Source organism: Chamaea fasciata, unplaced genomic scaffold, assembly GCF_029207755.1.
Source record: "Chamaea fasciata isolate MVZ Bird 193981 ecotype frontalis unplaced genomic scaffold, bChaFas1.0.hap1 SCAF_2, whole genome shotgun sequence".
In the NCBI taxonomy this organism is placed as follows: Eukaryota; Metazoa; Chordata; class Aves; order Passeriformes; family Sylviidae; genus Chamaea; species Chamaea fasciata.
The window spans coordinates 84,887,352-84,914,478 of NW_027094087.1; the positions used below are offsets into that span (position 1 = coordinate 84,887,352).

Sequence of the window (27,127 nt, forward strand, 5' to 3'; positions counted from 1 at the left end):
AAGACGCTTCTAGCAAGGAAGGTCATGGCACCTTCACCACCGGACCAGACCGTGACAATACTGATAGATTCTTTTTAAAAACCAATTAGAAATTTTGAAATCGGAATGTATATGTGTTTATATATATATATGTGTACATATATGCAGATGCATTTTGCATCTGCAGTTCAGGAATTCCTATCTGTCAAGCATCTTCTCTTTCTGCATTTTGAATGAAAGCAGTGTCGATTTTTATCTTCTACTGATTTTCCTTTTATATAACTAGAAAAACTAATTCACTGACCTCCACCAATGCTCCTCAGCCCTCTCTCACGCAAAGAAAATTCTATCTGGCAGTTCTAAAACTCCCAGTGGAAACAGAATTATATTTTTGTGTTCTATTGTTCACATTTTGCAGAAATCAGAATGCTCTGAATTATTGTCTGTTACACTATTACATAAACTTTATTTAATTTGAAATCAAGACGACAATCGAGGACAACCTCTCTCTGTTGAGAAGCAGCCCAACTGCTAAAGCTGCTGGAGGGACGAGTTGAGTCAATGGGAAGCAGCAGTAGAGAAAAAATTCTGCTAATGGAAGGGAAAGGGCAAGAACAGGGAACAAAGCTCAGGAAGTTCTTACGGAATATTCATGGAGAAAGTAGATAAAATTAAGAAAGAAAAATACCTCATATCGCTTATTTAACTGCTGCAGCACAATGTGTAGCATGTGGGACAAGCTGGTGCCTCACTTAACTACAGAAAATTGGCAGCAGCTGTTCTTTTGCAGGGGTTAGAAGTAACTACTTCCTAACTCGCACATCTGTGTAAAATGTCTCCCTACACAACTTGGCTTTATATGCTCTTCAAGAGACAAAAGCCTATCAAGTAAAGGAGCCTGAAAGTGTTTATTTTCACTTACCACAAACACATTGAAAGCAAGCCACCGTTGTTATTCTTGTCAGTTCTTTATTGGTTTTCATCCTAAAGACTAGCACATTTACAGCATACATGGACTGGATGAACTAGAATATATAAAACAGTAGCCATATGTTTATGATATATTAATACTGCCCAAAACCAAATAAATAAAAATATTTCAATGCACAAAGCTTGGCAAATACAGTCGTGTCGGGACAAAACCGTGTCGTATTATACAATAATTTTACACGTATAAATGAAAAAAAGGCAACTGTGCTGTAGGTACTTTCACAGAACATACACAGAACATACTTGGCAACAGTTTTCTTCTTTTACCTTTGTATGTTTTATAATTTAAAAAATGTACTCAAAAAAAGGAACATTAGACAGAACTTCATTTTACAGTAATCCTCAGATTCGCCTCTCCTGTGCAACAGAAAAGCTCCCTTCCCCCTTGTGAGGGTGCCGTGTAGATTCCACGTGTCACAGTTTTCCTGGAGGAGCCGCTCGAGGCCGTGCTGTGGGTGCTGCCCTCGGGAGGAGCCCGAGCCCGTCCCGGCAGTGCCGTGTCCAGGGCGCGCCTCGGGGACACCGCGCTCGCAGCTCCGCACCCCGGGCACAACCACGCCCCACCCGGGGCTGCAGTTCCACCACGAGCAGGCAAAATTCAGCAACTTTTTCAGATTACACAGCTATACAAAATAAATAAAGGATTGCTAAGCTCTACAGCAGGTCTAATGATTGTTGGCCACCATCTAAGAGAGCGGCGCTGCTAATTGTTACAAGAGACATTTGTTATTTCCTTCTGAAGCTGAACATTGGAAGATTTTTAGTGTAACAATACAGGACTTAAAATTACCATGTCTGAAATATACAAAATAAAATTATCAACTCATAAAAACTAAGGGATATAAAGAGCATAGTTAATACAAAAATAAAGTAGCATTTAATAATGGGCCAGGGCCTGGAGGTTGAGCAGAACTAATGGTCTAAATAGATCTCATTGAAAAATGTTTCATCATATATTTGTTTACTTATTAGCAAAAAAAAAAAAAAAAAAATAAAACAAAATCAACATTTATTAATTGGCAAACAGGATTAATAACATTTCCAAGGGACTGTTCTACTGTAGATGATTTGTTCAGACCTGGGGTAGGTACTACAATACACTGCTTTTGCACAGAATTCCATGTTTTGTTATTCTAGAGAGTCTGAAATAATGGTAACAGCCTAGTTCAGCAGAACTCTCTGACCTGGCTTTGTGACATGCTGCTCAGTGTTAAACTGCAAAAAGCAAAATGCAAAAACTGCTGGGCCTGTAACCCCCAAACCTACATGGGAGCAGAATGAACATGGCTGATTGATAGAGCAGTGACAGCACAGACAAACATCAGTGAGAGGGAGAAAGAAATCAGAAAACAGCCATATACTTACCTGGCTGTTGCTACTCCCACAAGAATAGATTTTTTTCTATTCTGAAACTTAGATCCTTAGAAATCAAGAAGAAAAGGACAGTGTGCTGAATGAAGCTAGCTAGAGATTACTGGATCCTGTTAAAATTTGGAAATTAACATCTAGCTGCTTTTTAAAATGCTATCTTAGCATTTAGCCATTAGCTTTGAAGGCATTCTTTGGGAGATTATTTCAGAGGAGATCTGTTGAACATTTTTTATTAAATGCTACCCAAGTGACCACCTTTGTCATAAGCTAGAACCCACCTGTGGTTCTCAGGCACAAGCAGTAGCACTGAGCAGTTCCTCTCTATCAACACAGGGCATTGCTACCCTCCTCAGAAATACCCTGACACCGGCCACACTTCCCCCCACCAGGATTCTCAACAGGTGAAATGCAAAGGTAAACAGAAACCAATTTTGATTTTGGAGCAAGGGGGTGCATTGGGCACTTTTGTAATGACATACAAAATAGATACAGAAAAATTGTATGCTGACCAAAATAATGTAACGCCCCGAGATTCTAATGCTTACAATCCAGAAGTGATATTAAAAAACCATGGGTAAAAATGTGTTAATTAATGTACAACACCATGGAATATACTGAACATGTCACGTGCAACATGAGCGATTTGCTTGTTGCACTTGCCTTAGAGTGGGGAAGGGCATGGGGAACTGTTTGCTGGCATTAATAGTTAAGCATCACGATGTTTCTGAAATACTTTTTAAAATTGGTTGTGTGCCCAAGGCCTTACCTGCCAAAGGAATTTGTTTTATTTGAACAGAATTACAAACCAGACCTCACATGTCTGGCCTTTTATATATGGATGATTTCATACATGAAGATGGCATCCTATATACAGTAAAACAATTCCTTCTCCTGGCTCTTATTGTGCTGATTTTTTAAAATTAAACCCCGTTTCATTGATTGTAACAATGCGTTCTAGAGTTACTAAACTGTCTAGGATCCCTTTTATTTACAACTTTTGAGTTTTACTCTCAGTTTTAAAAAATTTAGGAAAAGCTCAATCTCAAATCAACTCAGTATAAAAAGATGTTTATGGAAACAGCTGCCTAAATACCGTTCCTAGAGTCTTTGCCCATCCAGGAGGTACCTAGCTATTTGCATATAGGTAATTATTAAATAGCACAATATCTGCTCATCTTACATACACTGAAGGCTATTGAAACGGGCAGAGAGTCATCACACTATTCTCAAGCTAAGGTGTCAGAATAATTGTTACTATAGATTCCAATTCGGTAACATGCTCTGTATGACCTAGCGAAACGTACAAAAAGGTTATTTATCTCTTCGGGATGACAAAATCATGTGTTAATCTAGAGTGTATCCACATGTTTTAATGGAACAGCAATTAAAGGACATAGTATGCTTATGTTTCAACTTTTCCATAAGTTCCTTCTGGAGGCCTGTAATACTTTGGGAAAGCCTTCAGTTGCAGGGAATTAAATGCATACTTGCGACATCCAACATTCTTCATTGTATTTTCTCGGCGACAACCCTCACTGGGGAAAAAAAACAAGCACAAAAAATGACAGCAGTAAAAGGGAAAAAAAAAAAAAGAAAAAAGACTTAAACTAAGATGAAATGAACTGGTTATTTTATAGCATTAAAATAAAGTTGGTTATATTTAATGAGCGTTTAATTAATTTGCCACTGCAAATATTAAAAGAGATGACTCATCATACAATGCCGGCAAGAAGCACACAGAATGGACACAAGCTATGTCTGATTGCTAGTTTTGCATTTCTAGAAAGCAGCAGCACATCTACTGAAAAGGTTCTTTCACGCCGGTTTCATGTATTTCAAGGTACACTGTTGTGGAGTTCACATGCCATTCCCTGCACAAGGGATCCCAAGGGATTGCTTAAAAGCAGTTCTGCTAATTTATTAACACATAAAGCTGAAAACCAAAACCTGCTGATCTCTCTATAAGAGCTTTAAAGTAATTTTATTGTTGCCTGTATGTCAGTATTATAAGTACTTACTTAAAGATTAGAGCTGATACAAAAATAGTATATGACTTTCCAGTTATCTCTGCATGCATAAACGGATGTGAAAACCAACACAATCTAAAAAAAATCCTAATCATGAAATAGCAGTGCAAAAAAGACTGGCTGCATTGACAGTCATCACCCCAAAGAAATAAAGCTGTGCAGAATTTAATTATCACCCAATGTTTTGGTGCAACTGCCCCACATTACAAAGAGGTTCTGTGCTACAATAGAAAACTACTCCAGTTATAAGGCTTCTTTACACTTGTAAATCTAATTCAGAGTTCCTTTGATTATATCCAAAAAACAGACATACAAAGAGGAAGCACTATCTTTTAAATATATATTATAAATCAATTTAGGCTTGCAGGAGAATGTCTTTCCCTGATTGAGGACTGGAACCTAAACAATGAATACCAGACCATCATGGCAAAGTGTACAGTACAGCATCTTATGGTGGAAATGTCACATTAGTCCTGCCATGGAGATGGCTGCAGCATCTACCAGGTAAGCTGTGATCATCTAATTCAGAAGGAGGGTTTGGATTCTGGTTCAGTTTGAAAGCTCTCATACTCTTACAGACCTCACCGTTCTTCTAATTTTGGTTCATGAAACTGGCTGTAACTGTGTTCTGTATGTAACACCTAGTTTAACTTCATAAAATACCTTTTTTTTTTGTTTTTTCCCTTTAAGGAATAGTTTAACTATGTTTGAAATTTGTCTCCAGAGCACATTCTGTGCCTGCCTTTTATAGAATGGATCATCTGTGGTGACACTGTTTTTCTGGCACTGGTTTGTGTTTCACAAAACTCCCCCGACGGCTCTTGCAGCCAAACAGATACATCAAACGTTTGCACAAATCGTACTTCAGAGTACTAATAAAAGCAGTAAGTTCAACTAGCAAATACGTGATGCTAGGTGAGCATTTTAACTGCAAAGTGAATCATTCTCTTCATAACACATTTCGCTGCATCTGGTTGTTGCATGTGTCCCTCATGGCGCAGATACAGTGACAGGGATATATTTCCCACATTTCACATGCCATCTTCCTTCTCTTGAAAGCACATAAGCAGGATGCACTACTGCGTCTTAAATCTGTATGCCTTAACAAAAGCACAGGCAAGGCTCCAAAAGGAAAAAAAACCCAAACTTGTCCCCATCCAAGTGTAAGAAGAAAAAAACCTACACGTTTCCAAAAAGCCTGGGCTTTCATTTCAGATAGTCTTAAGGTCGTCTTACTGTATCCCTAGTGGTAATCATGAGCAGCACCTTCCTACTTTAAAGAGATTAATAATCTCAGGGAGTTCAGTGAATATGCCTGCCACCAGAGTGTGGCTGGACACTGGAACAGGCTTCCCAGGGAAGTGTTTATGGCCCCAAGTCTGCCAGAGGGCAAGAAGTGTTCGGACAGCCCTCTCAGGCACATGGGGGGATGCCTGTGGCTGTCCTGTGCCAAGCCAGGAACTGATCCTTGATCCTTGTGGATCCCCGCCAACTTAGGATATTCTGTGATCCTAAAGTTCCTTTCACATCTGGTTAGACTGAACCCAGGACACTCCCCACAAGTGCAAGATCGAGGCCACAGTCTGACCTGACAACTGCTCACTTTGTAAAAAGGTAGCCTGGGGCACCCACAGCAAACAAACCAGTGCTAACCCTAAAGAACAGATGATTTCCACGGAGACACAGCAGCATCAGGTATCAGCAGAGCACAGGGATGTGTCCCAAATCACCATACCATTATAAGCCTCAACAGCAGTAAGAATGTACCAAAACTCATTGCGACTAAAATAAACAGGATTTCGTGCTTTATATATAGATATATAAACATGTATGTCTTTGTGGTGTTTTGAGGTTTTGTTTTTTTTTTTTTTTTCCTTTTAAAAACAAAATTGGAAGAAGAGTGAGGAAAAATATTAAGAGATAGTGTACTGTACAGTCTGATTTCATGAAGACACAAATATAACCACACACTTTTTTTTTTTTTTTTAGTTAGAAAAATTAAATCCAAATGTAGGATTTAATTCTGATTTTTATTCTAACAGTGCTTTTTTGGTTTTTTATTTCAGCATACTTCCCTCAGCAGCTCTCAATTCCATTAAAATTTATAATAAAAGCTAAAGCTACCTATATTTTTTGAGCAAGTTGATAATAGTAGAAAATACAAATCACAGTACTAGTTCTCCTCAGAAGCCCAACATCATCTCAGGCACCAAGCGAAGTAAAACCCTTTATGAATTTATCAAACTACATTAAATGAGGTTAGGATTTTTTATCAGCTATTGCTATTGACAAGCTCTGCCAGACCACAGCATCAACAAAATCTTTCAGTTTAAATAGGCCTCCCCTAGTTCGATGTTACATATAAATGATGATAAAATTTCATCTGCAATTACTCTGCATCACTAAACTAGGAAGCCACTTTAGTCTCACCACTTAAATGCTAACTTAACCATCACTCGCTTATCACTAAGTCACTATCAGCATCATAATTTATTAAAGCTGTGCAACGCTTAAAAACGGAAGTAACAGTAATATTTAGTCTAATGTAATTAAAATAAAGCCAAGTGGAAAACCTGAAAAGCAGCTATTAAAGGAGTTAACTGATACCTCCCTCTTCTTGCCTGAAAATTAAAGACCATTATCTTTAACTTCTAGGATGACCCTATTTCACAATAAGTTCTATAGCAGAACACCTAAAATAGATAATGGATCATTAATAGGCTAATGCCGGTCACATCCCCTTCCTAACCACAAGTCATTCTCCTTGTGTCTTTAATACATTGCAAAATGCAGATCTACAAATAGAATGAAATAATTCTGCATGCAGCACACTGCAGTTTGTTTTCTGAGTGTTTTCTAGTCTACTAGAATATATTTAACCATGAGAAAGGAACAAGACTATGGTTCTACAAACTGTTCAGTAATGTAATTTGGATATTATGCTTTGAAATTAATGTATAAATTTGTTGCTTCTTTAAATAAATTTCTTACAATTTCTTATAAACCCCACCCATGTTTTTATTTTTCTCTTCATACCTCATAAAAATGAAAGGCAAGATTAGCATACACCTTAAATATACAAAAAGATACAAATTCTTTTCAGACAGAGTTCCTTTCTCTGGAATACATGAAACAAGTAACACAAAACTGTATTTGGTAAGAGATCCTCAGGCCGGCTAAAGTAACGAGGTAACAGGCCAATGTCAGACTATGTTACAAGCACTGAAAGCAGAACAATAATTTAAAGTTTCAATACAATTTTTTTTGATAAAATAATTTGATGTATATTTACAGTTTAGTACAATAGAAACGTAAAATTGTAAGGCATAATAATAATTCTTGGCAGACAATGCTATGACACATTCCTTTGTCCAGCAGGTACCAAGTGGCAATACACATTCAAGCACTTTTTTGTTTTTGTGGGTTTTTTTTTTTTTTTTTTTTTCTTTTTTCTTTTTTGTTTTTGAACTCTATCTTCACTTGCAACGTAATCTGGCCACCAGGTACGCTATGCTCAGAAACAGCCACACAATCAGTAAATTGGGGCTGAGAGCTAGTAAAGGAATAGAGTAGAGGAGGCTGGGATCTAGTCTGAAATCTCGGATGGGCACCAAGCCACTCAAGTTCTTCTGGGTGACTATCTCCCGTGTTCCAATGCTGTGAAAAGGAAGAAGTTTGGGAAGAGGAAAAATAAAACAGAACGGAAGACGGACATGCAAATGAATGGATAAAAAGAGATGGCAACACAAGGTGGTCAAGAAAATGAAAAAACATGGAAGAACGCACAACAAAACCAGATGATGAAGTAAAGAAAGAGTGGAAAAACATCTCAAAAATATGTATCAGTACAATTATAGAAATAAGGAGAGGGAAAGAGAATAAAAGAGAAAAATAAGAAAGAAGTACTGTAGTCTAGTGAAAATAAACACATGTAGGTTGAACATTAATGGTTTTCCATGTTCATTCTTTCAGATTACCAAGCAATAATACCCCATGCTGCTCTGCCATGCTTTGGCATGCTGCAAAGAAGTGGAGCTCTGAAAAGCAAGCTGAACATGAATAACCATTGTAGTATTTGACCCTTTCAAACATCTTTCCATGTGGGCTGCAGTGATTTACTTTAACCTCCTAACTACCTGTCTAACACATTAATAAAAAAAACCTAAAACAAACCTAAACAAAAAACCCCAAACCACTCACCTATTTTTCTGTTTGCACAAGAATTCACGAGTATATCAACAGGCATTTTTCTGAAGATATGCTGCAAAGCCCACCTCATTGTGCACCCATTTCTTACATTGAGCACCAAAGGCTGCAGTGAAGAACAACTCAGGTAGCCTGGTAGGCTTTGTGGTGTCGTCTTTCATTTAGGATCACTCTTATACCCTGAGCACTCCAACTCTATTTTTAGTTCACAAAGCAACAACTAAATGACCAAGATGAACAGAGGGATGGAGCACCTCTTCTATAAGGAAAGGCTGAGAAAATTTGGTTTGTTCAGCCTGGAAAAGAGATGGCTCAGGGGTGACTGAATTGCAGTACCAGAAGGGAGCATACAAGAAAGAGGGAGAGAGACTATTTACAAGAGCATGTAGTGACAGGACAAGGGACAGTACGTTCAAAGGGAAAGAGAACAGGTTTAGATTAGATGCAAGGAAAAATTCTGAAGGTGGTGAGGCAGCCACGGATGCTCATCCCTGGAAGTATTAAAGGCCAGGCTGGATGGAGCTTCGAGCAGCCTGGTCTAATTGAATGTGTCCCTATCCATGGCAGGGGTGTTGGAACTAGGTCATCTTCAAGGTCCCTTTCAACTCGAACAATCCTATGATTCTGTGATTCTAAATGCACTCTGTAAGCCTGATGCTTTTAGAGCTTGTGCACTTGCTCCATCCATAACAAACCATCCATAACCTTGATGGTTGTGTAGCAGGGTTATGTAAGCATCAGACCATGTCCTGCAGGAAATCAGATACACCCTGGAGGTGGTGAAAAAGAGCATTCAGATGCTGGTGACACATCAAGTCAAATGGAATTAGGTGGGCAGGGAACCAAACCAACTGTATTTCTGATCTGGATTTGATCCAAATTGGTGATGAAGATGTTTTCACTCCTGGTGCCTACAGTGGACAAGGGCAGACTGAATCTGTGAGGCCTATGAATCCCAATTACCTTTGTAGCAGTGGGGAGAGGGGGGTGTGTGTGTGTGTGTTATCAGGATAATCAGCCAGTGGAAATTTAGTGCTTACTGGAAAGTGATGGATAAAGGCTCAACAAACTACCCTGGGGGAAGAAAAGTGTTTTAGAATATAGCTAAAATATAAAACAATGGGAGAGGGAAAGATGGAAGGCTAAAAATGCTAAGCTGGCATTATGAACATCACATGCCACCTCTCCACCATTTAAAATTAGTATCACGCTACTCAATCTTACATGGAGAGGTATACACAGACACATATGGTAGGAATGGAGACAAGAGCTGGAAAGTGCTTTCCTTGTCACTGTTGGCCCATGTAGATGCTTCCCCCTGTGGGGTGAAAAGTCACCTTTTGGAAATATCAAATTACCAAATTGCACAGTGTCTTAAATCAAAACATTCATCAGCAGACTACCTCTAGGAGAGGACTAGGGTTAGGAGACACAGCAATTTCCCTTCTAATTTAGCTGGCATATGGGAACTCTCTGTGAGGAGAGACTCGGGCTACCCCGTGCTGGATACTGCTGGCTCCAGCCAGCTTCAGTGATCCCCTGCAGTCACAGCTGAGCCCTCAGCCATGCTGGTGCCTCTGGGAAGGAGTGTGTGAGGAAAGGCAAAGCACTGCATTGCAGTGAAGAGTGATGGGAAAAGATTTGAGAAAGAGCCCTGTAAGCACCAAAGTCAGGGAAGGAGAGGAGAAAGAGCTGAAGCAGTTTCCCCTGCAGTCATGGAGAGGAATTATCCACACTGCAGCCCATGGAGGACCCCTAGTGCAGCAGATGAATATTTACTGAAGGAAACTGGAGACCATGGAGAGCCCATGCAGGAGCAGGTACATCCTGAAGGACTGCAGCCCATGGGAATGACCCACACTGGAGTGAAAGAAGAGTGCAAGGAGGAAGGAGCGGAGGAGACTGATGCCTTGGGAAGGCTGACCTGGAACAGGGACTAGACAGAGCTAAGAGAATAATGCAGGTATTTATTGAAAGGCCTTTAAGGATACGCCAGAGCCTGGCCAGGGCTACACCCAAGGTGGACCCAAAATGGTCACAAAATGGACGGTCACAAGGTCTTACACTTTTATAAGTCCATTTGCATATTGAGGTTAATTGTCCAATTACAGCTTCAGATTATGAAGTCCCCTCCTTCTTGTTTTCTCTCTTCAGTCCACCGTTGTTTATGCTTTTGGGCCTGAAAACTTGTAACAGTTGTCTTTGGTCTCCATCTGGAAAAGGATTTTTTTCTATACCTACTCTGTGAAGAGTGCTTATTAACACTTAATATGAGGCCCAGAACTACACCCCTACGCAGCACAGAATCTGAAAAACATGAAAGCTAAAACTTAAGGCATCAAGATCTGTTACGGACTGACTGCAAATCCCTGTTCCACATCCGCAGTGCATGGCTCAGCATGGGGAGGAAGTAGAAGAGCTGAGAATGAAGCAGTGGAATACTTTGGCCTGGGACAAGAAGGCAGGTGGAGGGCAAGGTTCTTAGTTTTCGTCCTTATTTCTTAACATCCCCAATCCATTGGCAATAAATAAAAAAAATTTCTCGGAGTCTGTTTTGCCAGTTCAGTACCAGTAACTGGCAAGGGATCTCCCTGTCTTTATCTCAACCTATGAGATTTTTCACTTATTTTTTCCCCCTGTCCTGTTGAGGGAAGGTAGTGAGCAGATGGGTGGGCATCTGCCAAGTGATCTAGCTCAACTCAATATGGTTTTATTTTTAAAGCAGGTCAATCAGTGAAGAAATCCCACCAAGCTTTTTATCATAGCTGTTTCATTGCAGTGAGTGGTCGTACCCAAACATGACTACTATGACTTTATTATGTAATCCTTTTAGTCAGCACCATGGTGATTTTCCTCACCTCATTTCCAGCTGCTTTTCAAGGGCCCCTATCAGAAATGGCTCTTCTCTGTTGCTAAATTGCCTGTGTTGCACCCTCCTAATTTCTTTAATGAAAATGAGTTGGGCTACCCAAAACATGTAAAGGATTTTGCCACCCAGGATGATCTTGACTGAAATTGCCTTAGAGCATATTCCCACAAACAGCTCCACTGGCACTTCTGACAGGACAGAAACCTGGTAGGAAGAGGGAGGGCAGGGAGTCAAAGATCTAGTCGGGAGCATGGGCTGCAGATGGAAGAGCTGGATTTTGACTCTCGTTCTGCCTTTACTGGTCAGGTAGCCATGCCCTCTTATCTTGGACTTCCAGATATATCATCATGATTTTACTATTTGTGAGCTATTTGAGTTTTTTTTTTTTACTATTTTTACTGTGTGTTTGATTTATGACAGGAAAAGCTGTAACTCATTTACAGAAAATGGGTTTATTCTAATAGGGTATTTGTTATTAAGGTGAAAGCCACAAACTTGTATCTGTAAATTTCTACAAGAATCTAGAAGAACACTCCATGTTTCCTCCCTGATGTCCCTGTTCACTGAACACAATTATCACAGATACATAATTATCACAAGGCTAGGAAATAAGGGAATCCCTGAGGACAAGTAAGTGGGAACTAACACTTCTGAAGACCAACATCACGTGGAAGAAGATGATGCTTTCTTAATTTTTTCAAGAATGATATAAGCAAAGACACTTTTCTTCTCTGGGAAGTTGTCAGTAGAGAAGAGATTAAATACTTTAAGTCTCACAAATTACTAGTACTTATTTCCTGTCTTTCCAAATGCCTCACAAACTTCAAAAGTCTTTACGAATGTACCAAGCCTTCCTTTTCCAGTACAACTAAATAAAAGATTGAAATTAAAAGAATAAAGCCCAAGTTTTCTAAATGTCGTGGAAGCAATTTGAGTACAATTTGCTACCTTTTCTTATCCTGTATCTGTTGTCTAGGTCAGGTGAAACCGTCCAGGCCGGAATGGGGTTTGGTGGAGTTGGACTCCTACATATTTGTTCCATAATCCTATCTCTCTCATTAAGCTCTGTTAATTCTGTGCCATTTTTCCTGTGTAGAACTGACAAATAATTTTAAAAACACAACCACCTATCCTGAAGAGCAATAAAATGTGAGGAAGAATGATGGGCTGGCAAAATGGTCTAATCTTGGTTTTCCTTCTGTACTAGTCAGTATTTGTTCTGCACAATTTCTCTTAGCCAAAGGTTTAACAGAAGAAAAAGTCATGTCCTTCACCTGCCAGAGCAAGTTCCTGATGTTGGTAGAACACTCAAGCCAAAGGTTTTGATTAAATTGGCCCTCTTTCAATATCCCTGTGTAGGTCAACACAAAGCAGTATTTTTCTTGTGTCAATATTTTATCTGATCCTGTGTTATATTAAATTGGTAGACTGAAGGACCAAAACAATGTTATTATTAACGTCTCTCTCTATTGTGTCCGTGATTGCATTAAAAAAACAAACCAGTGACCCAGTAAAAAATTTGAAGAAAGTAACAAGGTTCCCAGTATTTTTCCCAGTTGGTTTTATTTTTATTAAATACACAACTGTGAAACTGCATAACAGTTTCGGATGTATATGTCAACAAGTTGAATAATTTAAATAAAGATGTTTGAAAACCACTCAGTCCATTTTAAGTTAGTAAATTCTCCCTGACAAAGCTGTTTCAAGTTATGTTTCTAATATCGAGGTTTAAGTGTGCGTTTTTCTGAGTGCACTTTTCATGTACTGCACTAACTCTGTGACGATGCAGCAAAAAGTGCATCAAAAAACTGAAAATAAAGAAGTCCAGTGGCACCCAATTAGATGTAGATATAAATTGCCAAATTACTAGTGTAAGAGGCTGCAAGTGTGAGACATTTTTCTTCTAGGTAACTGAAGAGTAAGAAAGGGTCAAACAGCAAAAACATACAGAAAGGATAAGAGAATTGAACACTCTAGAGAATTTGGTGAAAAGACACACAGTACAGTACATTCGATAAGAGTGAATGTTGAAAAACAGGACTGAACAGCATTGTTGAACTACATTGATAAAGACTAAAGCTAGATTTCTTATCCTTTCTTTTGGTATGTGACTTACGGAGTTTTCCAGCAGTGCTTGAAACAAGGCATTGAACAACAGTAAACAGATTTTTTTTTTTAAAGTACAGTACTTAATTCTGCAAACATCTCTGCTGCTTCAGAATACAGAACATTATTATATTGATAGGACAACAGCACACTGACATGTTGTGATGAAATTTGGTTGCTGTAGTGTGAAACACTCATACTGACATTTCACCCAGTGAGCAGTGTTTCACTGCTAAAGAATACACAAGGCAAACCAGTGCAAACTGCAGGTGTCTGTGTTTCAAAGAACAAAAGACAGGTCATCCCTGAGTAATCTCCCTGATCTAGAACTAAGAAACCTAGTGCTATGACAGTTCAGGTAAAGTCATCATTAAACAACTTGCAAAGAAGCACCAGTTTCCTGTTCTGTAAGCTCAGCATTAACAGAAATTATATTTTTACATGCTTGTCTGAAAACTACTCATTTCCTACTGAAACCTCAAGCCCATCTGATATAAATCTGTTAAGAACCAGCTTTAGCATATGCAACTCACATGCATGGGAGGGATGAATTCTAGCAGTCAGTTCTACAGTTTCCTGACTTTAATTTACTTTTTTTTTCCTTTTGATGGAAACAGAGACCACCACTCCTCTGCAGTTTGCATGGTTCCTTTTCTAGGAATAAGTGAAGCAGTCAAACTCTTACCTCCTCATACACTCCAGAGCCTGAGTGAAGACCTGTGGAGCCATTCCATGTTCATGCTGTAGGATCAAACACTGCTCCAGGGTGATGGACATGGCAGTCCTATCCTTGGCACTTTTACAGCTCGTAAATCGAACACCATTAAGTCTGCGGCATATCTAGAAATGGGACAGACAATCCATCACTCCTCCTACATACATAACTTTCTGTCAGAGGGAACACCTGTACGTCCCCTTAGAGAGACACAAATGCTGTGCAGGGCTTTGATGTCAAAGTTTGGCATGTTTGAGAGAGCAGAACTGCACTGTATGAGTTGAGGGGAAATTTCTGATATAGAAAATACATGTTATCTCCCCGTGTCTCATTCTAGAGGAGGTCTAGCCTGATAGCATTTCCAAGCTACATGCAAGCAAATAAAGAAAATCAAGCATATCAGTAATAAAAAAGGGGGAAATACACACGCATACAGAAAATCAGCTGAACTATGCAGAGATGCTTAGATGAATAAATACCTCAGCAGCTTGCCAAAGGATATCAACATTCTTGTTTTTCCTTGCATGTACATTTTGTCCCAAAAATCTTAACAGTTCAGGCAGGCACGTCTGACTACGAGATCGAGGTAGACCTATAAAACAAACAAAATCAACTCCACTTACTCATCTGCATTCAACAGATTTTTACAAAGTGTTTCTATATGCCTGTTGCAAACACAGTTGGGTTTCCTTGAAACTAGAACAATTTTTCAAGTTCTGATTTACTTAGTACCATCAACAGAACAAATTCAAGCTTAATTAAACAGTTTCAATTTACAGTTGAAAATGTAAATTCCAGTTATTTAAAACTTCAGGGACTCAGAATCTAATAGCAGTATAACAAGAGAATGAACAAAGGGAGCAAGATTGGTATAGTCTTTTGGTTTGTATGTCACAGAGATGACAGGAGAACATGCATGTCTTCAGAGCAACTCTGAAGATATTTTGTATTCTGCTCACATTTTTGATTTTAAATTTGCAAGCTGGTCAGCTTTCAGTTACAAGAAACACCCACAGAACACCACATTGTCATGCTTTATTTATTAATATTTCACTAAGTGGAAATAAAGTAGTTGAAATTTTTCAGAGTACCTTCAGTACTCATCTTCTGTGTTCAAATTGTTGCACATCATCTCTTACATATGTAGCGAGATACTCCCGACTACCAATTACAAGTATTCAACAAGTTGTCTTTTTTGTTGTTTCTTTTTTTTTAAAAAGGAGTAACGATGGAGAACACCAACTAAAGTTGTCACTGAATAAATATGGAGGTATACACCGTAAGAGATGACATTGTGACAAAAAGAACACTACCTCAGTGACATATTTTAAGCCTGCTTCTCACAGCAAACAGTATGTTAGACTAACCTGATCTCCTCCTACAGGAAGGTGAACCACTGAGAAGATGAGGGAAGGCTGTGGACGTTGTTTACCTGGACTTTAGCAAAGCCTTTAACGCTGCTTCCCACAGCATTCTCCTGGACTAACTGGCTTGGTGGGACATACTGCTCACTGGGTAAAATTCCCAGCTGGATGGCCAAGCCCACAGACTGCTGGTGAATGGTGCTACATCCAGCTGGTGGCTGGTCACCAGTGTGGTTCCCCAGGGCTCAATTCTGCAGCCAGTCCTGTTTAAAGTCTTTATCAATGATCTGGAGGAGGGGATCAAGTGCACCCTCTGTCACTGGCAGATGGCATCAAGCTGGGCAGGAGTGCTGATCTACTGCAGGGCAGGAAAGCTCTGCTGAGGGATCTGGACAGGCCAAGGCCACTTTTATGGGGTTCAGCATGACCAAGTGCCAGGTGCTGCCCTTGGTGCTCTCTACAACCACCTGAAAGCCAGGAGGGCTCTTCTCCCAGGCTACCAATGACAGGGCAAGAGAAAATGGCCACAAAGCTGCACCAGGGGAGATTTAGATTGGATGTTGGGAAAACTTTCTTTACTGAAAGGGTTGTCAAGCACCGGAACAGGCTGCTCAGGGAACTGGTTGAGTCAGCATCCCTGGAGGTATTCAAAAAATGTGGAGATGTGGCACTTGGAGAGACAGTTAAGGGGTGGACTTGGCAGTGCTGGGGAAACAGTTGGACTTGATCATCTTAAAGATCTTTCCCAACCTAAATAATTCTACATTTCTATTCTATAATTAAAAATACTGTGCCTGTCCTGGTCTGGTGGATGGAGGGAAGCAGGTTCTGCTCTCAATGGTATCAAAAAAAATTCAGGGTAAATGAATGTGCAATAACACACTTTACCAGACAGAATTCTTAATATACTGTTGCATGCTGTTGCATTTGTGTTTCTGGAATAAAACCGCATAGGCCACATGAAATAACCTTAGAAGAGGTTTGATTGTAATAGTAATGAATTGATGAATTTTCACCATTTTTGTGGTCACATGTAAGTAACACTTATGCCACTGTCTTCTCAAAAAAAAAACCCCAAAAACCTAAGCAGTGACAAGCAAGAAATTAACCAGTAAAAAAAACCCCAGTAAAATTTAAGCATGTAGCTTTTGTCTCTCTTCCAGGTTCTCTGTTGTTGGCTGCAGACACAACAATAATAGGGACATGCCAAAGGAAAAACAGAGGGAAGTGACTGAGTTCCTAAAAACTGGTAGTTGCTCTCTTTTATCTCTTTTACAGTGCAGGTTTTTTCATAAGTGCAGGGAGCATCACCAAAAACTGCACATAAAAGTGCTGCTTCTAGAACCTGTCACTTTTACACCTTTACCTTACAACAGTCTCACTGTCTAAATGGATGATTATACAGTACATACTGCCACTTAGAAAGAGATGTAAAAGTAACCTTAAAAATGAAAGTTAATCAGTCTGACCTTTAAACCTCTTGAATCCACTCTTCTTAGTACTAAAGTATTAAAACAGAGTTGTATCCTTTCTTGGAGGTTATAAATGCTGGTGTATCATCGACATTTAAAAAACCAACATAGAGCAAACAAATTAAAAAATCAGCCTGAATTGTGCTGTTCAAGCAAATTTGCAATTAATTACAAAATACTTACAATCATCAGGCAAAACTTCCTTGAACTGCTCAAAATATGAATTCAACCGCACTAAGCTTTCCATGTTAATTATTTCTTGCAGTGAGGTGTCTCCAAACCTTCAATAGGAGAAGAAAGGAACAATTAAGCCCAAGATAAAATGTACCCCTTTTTTCTTTGAAACAGCCGCACTTGGCAATGTCTCCCAAAAACCAGTTTAAAGATTCAACCCAGGATTTCCCTAACCATTCAAATGCCAGGTAGAGTGTAACAGAGAACTGTTGTAACAATTCACTACAGAGAAAGAAATTATATGAATATGAGGGGAAAAAAAGGAAGGGAGGTGTAAGAAAAATCTTGTAGAAAATGGTATTTAAAATTCTTTGGCCTTCATGTCTCTCTTTCAATATTAAATTCCTGCCTGGCAAATAGTTTTACCTAAATTTAAACTTTTAACAATGGATTTACTAGTTTAGTTCATAAACTAATAATAACAACCATAACATCGGTAGATAGGACTGAGAATGTTGATTTCAGGTATGTAAATGAAAAATACAGATCTAGGAGGAATAAACTATGCATGTAATAAGTATTATCAACAATGCTCTGATTCATCTCATCTAAATACATCTGCATACACAGATGTACACACAGAGTGCTGATATCTGTAACTGAGCTAGTCGTCTTGGGCCTCCTTTGTAGGCAACAGAGGACAACAGTAATTGCTGGAATGCTTTTGTTAGATTTTTTCTCATTGTCCACAACCACAGTGCACACTCCAGCCCAGTACCAAGGCTGCAGTCACAACGTGCATGTGCCTGGCTTCACTGGAGTGCTCTGTTGGAGCAGTGCTCTCTCAATGCACTCTTTACAGCATGTGGCCATAACAGAGGGAATGGCTCTTCCAGAACTGAACAGTTTCCCTAGCAAATATAACTACATAATTACATTTTTCACCTTTGCAACAGCAGTGTTGCACTACATAAATACTGCAAGGCTATGTTAAAACAGAGGTGCACCTTGGCCATTATCCTGAATTTTGACAGCGACCAGGAGAGGGAGTCACAGGGAGAGTGCAAAACCAAGACAGCAAATACACAGCAATACCCAGAATGATCTCAGCCTCTAATGATCTGTCACTCACAGAGGTCTTAAGTCACAAGGCAGTATCTGTGTGCTAAACAGCTCTTGATAGATCTCCCATTGTAAATTCACATCTGAGCCACATAAACCTGCACTAAGTCTCAAACCCATGAGGTAAGGCGCTTCACAGCTACGTGGCACATAAAGAAGGACCTCCTTTTGTATGGCATTTGGCAGATTCATTTATAACAGTGTTCCCATGTTCGTGTATTGGAGAAGCTGAATCGCCGTTAGTTATGCAAGAGTGCAATTCCACATCAGTGTAGTTCCATTGCTGAACTGCCAGTAAGGCTGAGCTTGCCTGACTGGATACCTACTTCTCTGCTAAGGTTTGCTGCTCGTTGATTCCCACGTTGAAAAGAACAGGCTGAACCCTCAGTAACATTCCACTTTGAATCTCACGTGGCAACAAGTCAAACAAGGCGCTTGGCAGAGGGATCCTCACGTTAAATCCATCACTGAAAAGAAATAAACAGCGGTTGGACATAAGGATCAAAAAGGTACATTTCAAGAATTTGTTATTTATCTAAGGAGGGATAACACCTAGAACATAATAGAACCATTAAAAAGCAACCATCAGTCAAAACTGACTCTAAGGAACTGCCACAACTTGCTTCTAGCCAGAAGCTAGAATCTATTCTAGTTCAAAACCAAACCTGCAGCAACCTGTAATGTTGCCTTTATATTCTCACGGACATTCAAATCAGATCTGCCAATTTTCTGACAATAGCTGATTTTGCTCTGTTGATTAATACTGCAGATTTTCTACAATTTGGGTAGAAAAAGCCAAATTTTGTCATGTTCTCACTCATCAAGAATAAAGTATATTTATTGTTTTTTACCGATTTCCAGTGATGACTGGCAGCATGTCAGTAGATGTATTTGATGTAGCCTGAGTTACTTTAAAGGTTACATTCCTCAAGTCCATGATTCCCAAACTCATGTCCTCCAGCATTGCCAGCTCCTCACCTAAAACCAAGAGGAAAAAGTGAATTGTAATTACTTGTTTTGCACAACTTCCCTTTGTCAGTTTGATGACAACAGTAGGTCACCCCTGCATGGAGAAGTTCCACAGATGAAGCGGTGCCGCAGCCCAGGCCTCCCCCTTGACCTACAGACAATGTCATAGCTGATTTTTTGAGTTCAGCAAGTTTAGAAAACACAAGTTATCTAGAACAGTCCAGAGTACTGTTCTTTTAAATAGTTTATATGCTGATTTTCCAAATTAGATGATACTAGTAAGTACTTCTCAGCATTGTCAGAGCCATGATATCCTTTGCACTGGAGTAGCTACAAGGTATTCTGGATTCATCTGGTAAAGCATTCCCTAACCACCATCCAGACAGCTTTTGAGACACATGAGTGAAACACTTCTGAGTGAAGTACTTTCCCTTTTTATATTCTCTCTTCAGTCTCACATTGTGCAGCAGGGATACAGAAGTTTCAAGAAAATTCAAAAGGTACATTTTGGGCACCATTTCTCTGAGCTTAGCAGAATTTTCATCCAACTATTTTCTGAAAAAAACCCAAAGACCACTGTGATACATTTCAGTCTTTCTTAAACCTTTGACATTCTATTATAAAAGAAGTACACTTTATATTTTAGAAGCAATTCAAGTAAGTGTGAAGAAATTCAGAGTTGTTAGATAGTTAAGTACTTCAGCTATAATTTAGCTTTGCATTTTAGTTTTCAAAATCATTTTGCAGCTGAGCTGCAGATTGTCCCAAACACTTGGATCCTGCTGTAGCCAATTCAATGCAGAATTTGCTGACTTAACAGCTAATTCCAGCCCCTGGCCCCATGCCTTTACCATAAGTGCTCAGCAGGCTCTCAAACTGTGCCAGCAAGCCAATGGTGTAGAGCTGTCTTAGAAATCCATCATCATGCAGGCAGTTCCTCAGCTTGATAATGAAACCACAAATGAGAGCCGTCAGCTGTGAGAGAGGAAACAGACAAGAATGAAATGATTCAAAATAAGAAAGCCCCAAACAAAAATGATAGCATGTATAAGAGGTGCAATAAAATCTGTCAAACAGATGCTCTTTTCCCTAAAACATCTTCTTTTCCTTGCAGCTGAAGACAACCAACCAATGAAAACCCAAAACATTCATAAAATCAGATTCAGGGCACGCTGCTTTTATCTCACAAGCTGTCTCAAAACAGGGCTGGTGAAGATCTCACACCTTTTTGTTTTCTGAACACGATCACTTGTGGTAGGGTCTACAACTTATGAATTACAGAAATTTCTCCTTAGAGAATTGTTTTAGTTTTGGTCAGAAAAGCAACACAGCTAGTTCCAGGCCAGGAATTTTGATAGTATGAATAAATTACTGTTTTTCAAACATGACATTTGAGAAAGCTTAAAAATGCAGTATGTTTGCATTATGCAGATTTAAACTCTGGTGTTACAAGATATTCAGAACAAGATCCTGAAGAGCTAGTACTAAGGTCAGTACTATTATCTAAGATTAATACTAGTCTTGATTCACTGTCAACAAAGGAATTTCCCAGGTGATGGCCATAAACTGTGTACACAGGTGTGTAACTTTGTTATAGAATTAAACAGAAGAGAATAAAGTTCTGATTATGATGGATAAATATATTCAAAGAATTGAGTTAAAAAATTATCTGCATTATGAGGCAGGTTTTATACAGGAAAATTCCCTGATTTTATCTCTGTGAGATCACAGAATCAAAGAATAATTAAGGCTGGAAAACACCTCCAAGATCACAAAGTCCAACTCAGCACCACCACCATGTACACCACTAAACCATGTCCTCCTCTGCCCTATCCACATATTTTTTGAACACTTCAGGGATGGTGACTCCACCACTTTCCTGGGCAGCCCACTCCAGGTCTTAACAACCCCTTCCATTAAGAAATTTTTCCTAATACCTAATCTAAATCTCCCCTGGCACAGCTTGAGGACATTTCCTCTCATCCTGTCACTTGTTTTACATTTCTGATACCACGTTATGGGACAAAAGCCCTGCCAGTGATGTCCAAGAAATAGATGGTTTGAAATCAATGAACAAGACAGTGATTTCACAGGAAAGCAGACACACTACAGAAGCGTAGTGGGCGGAAGATTTTTTTTTCCTGTGGGTTGTGGAAATTTTTTTAGTGCAGAAACCTGCTAGTCAGTGTCTGACACGAGAGATGCCAGCAGGACCAGAAACAGAACTTCTGGGAAAAAAAAAACCCAGAACTAATTTCTCTTCCCATAGCTGGACTTCTGCCCTTGGGTACCATACGTCCTGCTGGGTTTTTCAATGCAGGAAACAACAAAAGGTAACTGAGGGAGTAAACCTGCTACTCAGAGCTTTTTGCCCCACTCTTTCACATCTTACTTCTGCTTTGGTTTGGCGGCATTGCAAGGCAAAGGCTGTTTCTGAATACAGCAGTATATTTTTACTAGTTCTGGAATAATTTTTGTTTTCAGTAGTGAATGAATGTATATTCAAGAGCAGACCTAATTTATATATTGTCAAATGCATGTATGTAACCAGTTAGGACAGGATAGCACAGCTTGTGAGGGGAAATCAGTGTCAAACCTGAGAGGAGATCTGAAAAATTCTCAAAAGAGTAATGTTTCATATTTAATAGAAACCCCACCAAATGTGGAAGTGAAATCAAATCACGTATATTTGCTTGCTTACAGTCTGGCAGAAGACAACATCCCTGCGATACTGAAGGCTCAGGCAGAGCCCTATTGTCGGGGCACTGTCCTGCATTAATAAAAAGACCATGGCTTTCTTTGCCTTGTCGCTCATCATGGCTACACAGTCAGTGAGTGTGGTCAGCAAGGGATAGAGAGCTTCACTCCATTCACCTGGTTAAAAGAAAAAAAAAAAATTAGCAGCAGTGGAAGCAGTTTATTAGAAACAAACACAGATTAGAAGAAGAAGAAACTTCCTGTTGCAAGTCAAAGTTGTTGATAATTCACATTTAGAACTCATTTTATTTTGGCTGGATGCTTATTCCCTGCTCTGTAATAATTAAGTAACCTTACAGTGTGGTTATTGCATGAAGAAAATATCGAGAATTTTCCTCTGTAAAGCTGTTATGACTTTCCAGACCATGTAAAAGTTCCCAGAATTTGCGCCCACACAACAGGCTGTACAATAGCTGATTTGGAAATCATAACAGAAACATGAATAACTATATACACAAGTGTATACAACTGCATGTTTGTATTCAAACAAGTCCTTTCACTGCACATACATGGACAGACAGTAGGAGTCCATTGTATTACAGAAATAGGGACCATCTGCTTAGTCATTTTTGTCAATGAGATTCTTCCCAAACATCCTGCCTTTTGAACCTCTAGGCTCATATCATTCAACTGCCTCACCACCTTATTGATCCTTATTGCACGTCAGTGAGGCAAGATGATGCTCATCTCCTATTTGCAGCTAAGAATAATAAGGTGTGAGGTGAGAAATTAATGTAGGTACTCTTAAAGTGTTTCCTGTCTCCTGAGCAGTTTAAAAGGCTTTAAACTAGATAACAAAAAATACTAAACATAGTGATTTAGATGGGAGTCATAACAGATTGTTGGAAGTACTTTGGAGCTTTTCTTCCACTGAAATACACAAGAGATGACCCAGAGGGATTCTGTTCAAGGTCCTGCACAGGAAGCACAGAAGTGAAACTGAGTTGTCCAAGTCCTTCCCTTTTTAAAGGGCAGGACAATATGTTTTATTTCTTAAAAGCACCAGGGCTCACAACCAGCACACACTGGCTGTAGGAACAAGGCAACGTACAGACCACAACCTGCATGAATGAGACACTTAAAACCCCTGAAAGGAAATTCTTTGGGATTTTCTCTCAAAGGCAGAACTAAGAGTCAGTAATCATAAATGTTCCTTGACAACCAGCCAAAGAAGGGAACTCTGGATGTCTGCTAACAGAAACATATCTGGCAAGATTAACAGATCTATCCTTTTGGCTTTTGTTCCATGTGGTAGATAGATAACCTAACAAACTACACAAAGGGGAAGTTGACTCTCTTTCATCGCCTTAAAAAAAGCAGGAAACATCAAAAGAACAGGGAAGGAATCATAGCTTGTCTTTTAAATTCTATTAACTATTTTATCTCAAAAGTAGTCAGATGCCATAATATGGCCTTGTGAACACTTAGAAAGCAAAATAGAGATGATGCTAACAGTGTTTCTCTTACTGCATTTAAAAACTTTTCTGTAAGCAAATGAGAATAACAAGAACTGAAAATATCTTCTAGCACATCATCATTTCACTGACCATATGTACATGCACGTATTTAGTTACTAACTCAGTGAAGATTTAAAACTGTAGTGTGTCTGACAGCACTTCATTTGAAAGATATGTTTATCTTTGGAAATCACAAAGTACCCTGGTGAAGATAATGCAATTATTAGATGGAGTTTTTTTCTCCCAACATTCACATCCAATGCAGGGACTCATCCGGGGTAGTGAGCAAAAGTCCTCTGTGCGTGTATTCTCTTGTTTTAAAATTCTGGCCATGAAAAAACACACTCTTGTCAGTCTGCAAAGTTCTAAAGGATTTTTGCTACCTACTTCACAGAGGTGTCACCTGTGTTCTTTTGTTTTTTAATCAATGGCAGTTGTTATTAACAGTAAACAGGAATAAAACAAATTGCAATCCCAGTCTCAAATTAGGTTGGAACAAGGTAGGGGTGTTGGGAAGGCCAATGAGTTCACATAGCGAACTTCTGCTGACTATATACTACAAACTATTTCATTTTAAAATAATGTCTTATTAAGAGAACCAAATACATAAAGCTTGTAGGATGTAACATCAGGTGGGAAAAGTTCTTGCTTTTTTTGCTCTAAGAGTCTCTCTTCTCCAGTGCAATAAAAAGATCATTAAAACAGCTTTCCTCTAAGGCCTTGAAAAGACATTTTAGATCTTTCCGTATTAAGTACAGAGGGACAAGGACAGAAGAAAGAAGGTTAACACTGGGATGAGACTCCTAAATTCTGTATCCTGAAACATGAGACTTGCAATCCCCAATACTACTTGGTGTGTACCCACAACAGATTTTCCATCAGCCTTGTTGAATCCTCCAAATTCTGCTTGACTTCTCATTCAGAAAGACCAGCTCAACAGCCCATGTGAAAGGGCATGTCTGAAATGTTAGACTCCCACAGACTTCAGTAACATTTGGAACAGGCCTCAAACCACTGTCACCTACATCAGTTTGCTAAAACACATCAACTGGAGAAACCAAAGAGGCCCTGAACAAGCGCTCTCCCGTATCTGGACATGCGAAATGACCAGATACCCCCTGCACTCTTAGGAAATAATAACTGCTCAACAGTTTAGGTAACTCACGTGGTGTTGTAAAGCATTGCCATTTCAAAATGGTCCATCTTAAAGCAAGGCACTTGTTCAGTTAACTATGAACAAACAGTTTTCAGAAGAAGCAGAAGCCATGAATGCACGTACCTGGGGCAGATTCTTCCGGAGTAGGGCTGCAATCTGCACAGAAATGGAGGGGCAACATGCATGATTAAGGAGCAGCAACACAGTCTAAATACAAGCAACTCAAATGCTCAATGCCGGGGTTCTCAAGCATTTTCACGGAGTGAAGAGGAGCTCAGCAGAAATACTTTGTTGCCCACAGGCATTGAGGGCATGGGCTGTCTCCTCCACTCCATTGTTCTGATCAGAGGAACACCTGGATGGGGACTTGGAGGAAAGCCAGTACCTGCTAGCTCAGAGGCTCGCTGTGGATTACCAGCAAGTGCACTGCCAATCCCCAGTGATCCACAGGGCACAATTTGAGAACCACTGGCTTACTGCAATTATAAATCAAGCTGGCAGTAAGGCTGCTAAACAGAAGAGCAAAAGACCAGCAGTAAGTTCAATGCACTTAACAGAAAATGACATTAAGGCACCCACAACGCAAGAGTAATAAAAAATCAGTACTTTGCTACCTTAGTCAAAATTCTGTTACACCATTTCTGAGATAATTAATAGAAACATTAGAATGTGTGTTAAGGGCCGAAACCCCACCAGTGAAGTCTGTGAGTGTTCCATACTCACTTCAGTGGGAGGATAAAGCTGTCAGATGAAAATATACTACAGGTCAATGCTAACAGTAAAAAATTAACATTTGCCCTTCTTATAGCAACTCCTGCATTAATGAAAAGTAGTTTACTAAGGTAACAGGATTTAAGCTTCTGTTGTTTATATCTAGATTCACTAGTCAATGAATTATAAATCCGAACATAACAACAGAAAATATAAAATTCAATAGTGTGCATCAGGACAATCATCTCAGCTAGGTAATCAGAAAAAAACTCTCAGTAAATTAAAATTCATCATGTTCACTAAATAAATTATATGTCCCCATGTGATTTTAGCAATGAATATCTAAGCCAATAACCTAAGTACCTTTAAAAATATTACTTTTAAGTTTCCCTTTTACTATTTCAGGCAGTATTTTCTTTCACAAACACTCTTTTCTAGAGAGATCCTCTAAACTCCTTCAATAAAATTATGCTGTGTCTCTCTTACCAATTGTGGAACTATCTTGCTTGGCTGGTTTTTACATTGCTTTCAAAATAATTTCTGTCTGCTCTCTGCTCCATTATTAAAAATGCAGAATTACTAACAAGAAAAACATTAATTCTTTGAATACACAACAAAAATGTTGTGCTTCTGAACTTAGAGAAAGGACCTTCTTTGTCCTTCAATTCTGCCCCAGGTTCTGTCAGTTAAATAGAAAGATTTTTTTTTCCTATTTTGGAGGGACAGCAGGGAAAAGTTACAGAAATTCTTTGCATTAAAAAAATCTTCGGTAGGTCCATGCATCCAATCCCACTTTTGTATGGTGGAAGTGTCAAGATCCAGAGTAGAATTAAAAGATCCATCAAACATAGTAGAAAAATATTGCTCAATTTGATGTTTTCTGCATCAAATTGTCTTGGGAAAAGCTCCTGATATCACTCATCACAGATTTTTCCTGTGAATTTTTAATATTAAAAACCCACAGCATTTAATCATTTATGTGAATGTGCATTGAAGGTTACTGATTAAACTTACATGTAAATACATATAAAACTTTACGTAAACTAGCCCGCAAACAAAAACATTTATAGGTATCAAATTGGCAGGAGAAATTTAGACAAAGATTAATGAAACAAGAACCTATTCTCCTATTTTTTAATAATACACAAAAATGTCAGTCTAATCTAGAAAAACGTGGTTTTCTAAGATACTAAATAAACGACAGGTAACATGCAAAGCTATGCAAAAATATATTAACATTTATTTTCACTTCCTTTTTGCCTTTTTTTTTCTTAAGGCACTGCCTTCCACTGCAACACTAACAATGTGATGGACATGAAGTCACAGACACACATAAGGGACAAAGGGCCATCAAATGATAAGACAGAACAGGACAAAGGAAATGAGAACACAGATCAGTCTTTTCAGAGCTTCACTTCCCCCCCTGCACTATTAGGTGGCCAAATCAGAGTGACCACACTCAAAGAATGTGAGAATAAGTCAAGTAAGTATATAGGTAAATAAAAAAAATCTGAAATTTAATGCACAGCTGCCAAACTGTCAATGTAAACTGATAAGGATGTTATTTCATTCACATGCTCACAACTTTACACTACAGCACCCACGTGAGCTTGAATTTTGAATGGATTATTCAACTAAGAGCTTGCACTGCCAATTCCTACATTCCAGCTACAAGAAGTCAA

At 39.0% G+C, this 27,127-nt stretch overlaps 1 protein-coding gene across 12 annotated transcripts in view; it reads right to left on the reverse strand.

Annotated features, from left to right (window-relative positions):
- Positions 1-928: 928 nt before the first annotated feature.
- Positions 929-27,127, reverse strand: part of INPP4A (inositol polyphosphate-4-phosphatase type I A) — a 113,491-nt gene continuing 87,292 nt past the window's right edge. For 8 of the 12 annotated variants that reach the window (XM_066176556.1, XM_066176557.1, XM_066176560.1 and 5 more), the window contains 9 exons: positions 24,858-24,890; positions 22,066-22,238; positions 20,216-20,339; positions 19,247-19,373; positions 18,722-18,862; positions 17,283-17,380; positions 14,743-14,855; positions 14,234-14,388; positions 3,884-8,024 (listed from right to left, as the gene is read on the reverse strand). In XM_066176556.1, coding sequence (XP_066032653.1) covers positions 7,844-8,024; positions 14,234-14,388; positions 14,743-14,855; positions 17,283-17,380; positions 18,722-18,862; positions 19,247-19,373; positions 20,216-20,339; positions 22,066-22,238; positions 24,858-24,890 — 1,145 coding nt within the window. In that variant the 3' untranslated portion in view covers positions 3,884-7,843. The other 4 variants (XM_066176562.1, XM_066176559.1, XM_066176561.1 and 1 more) reach the window with 1 other exon arrangement.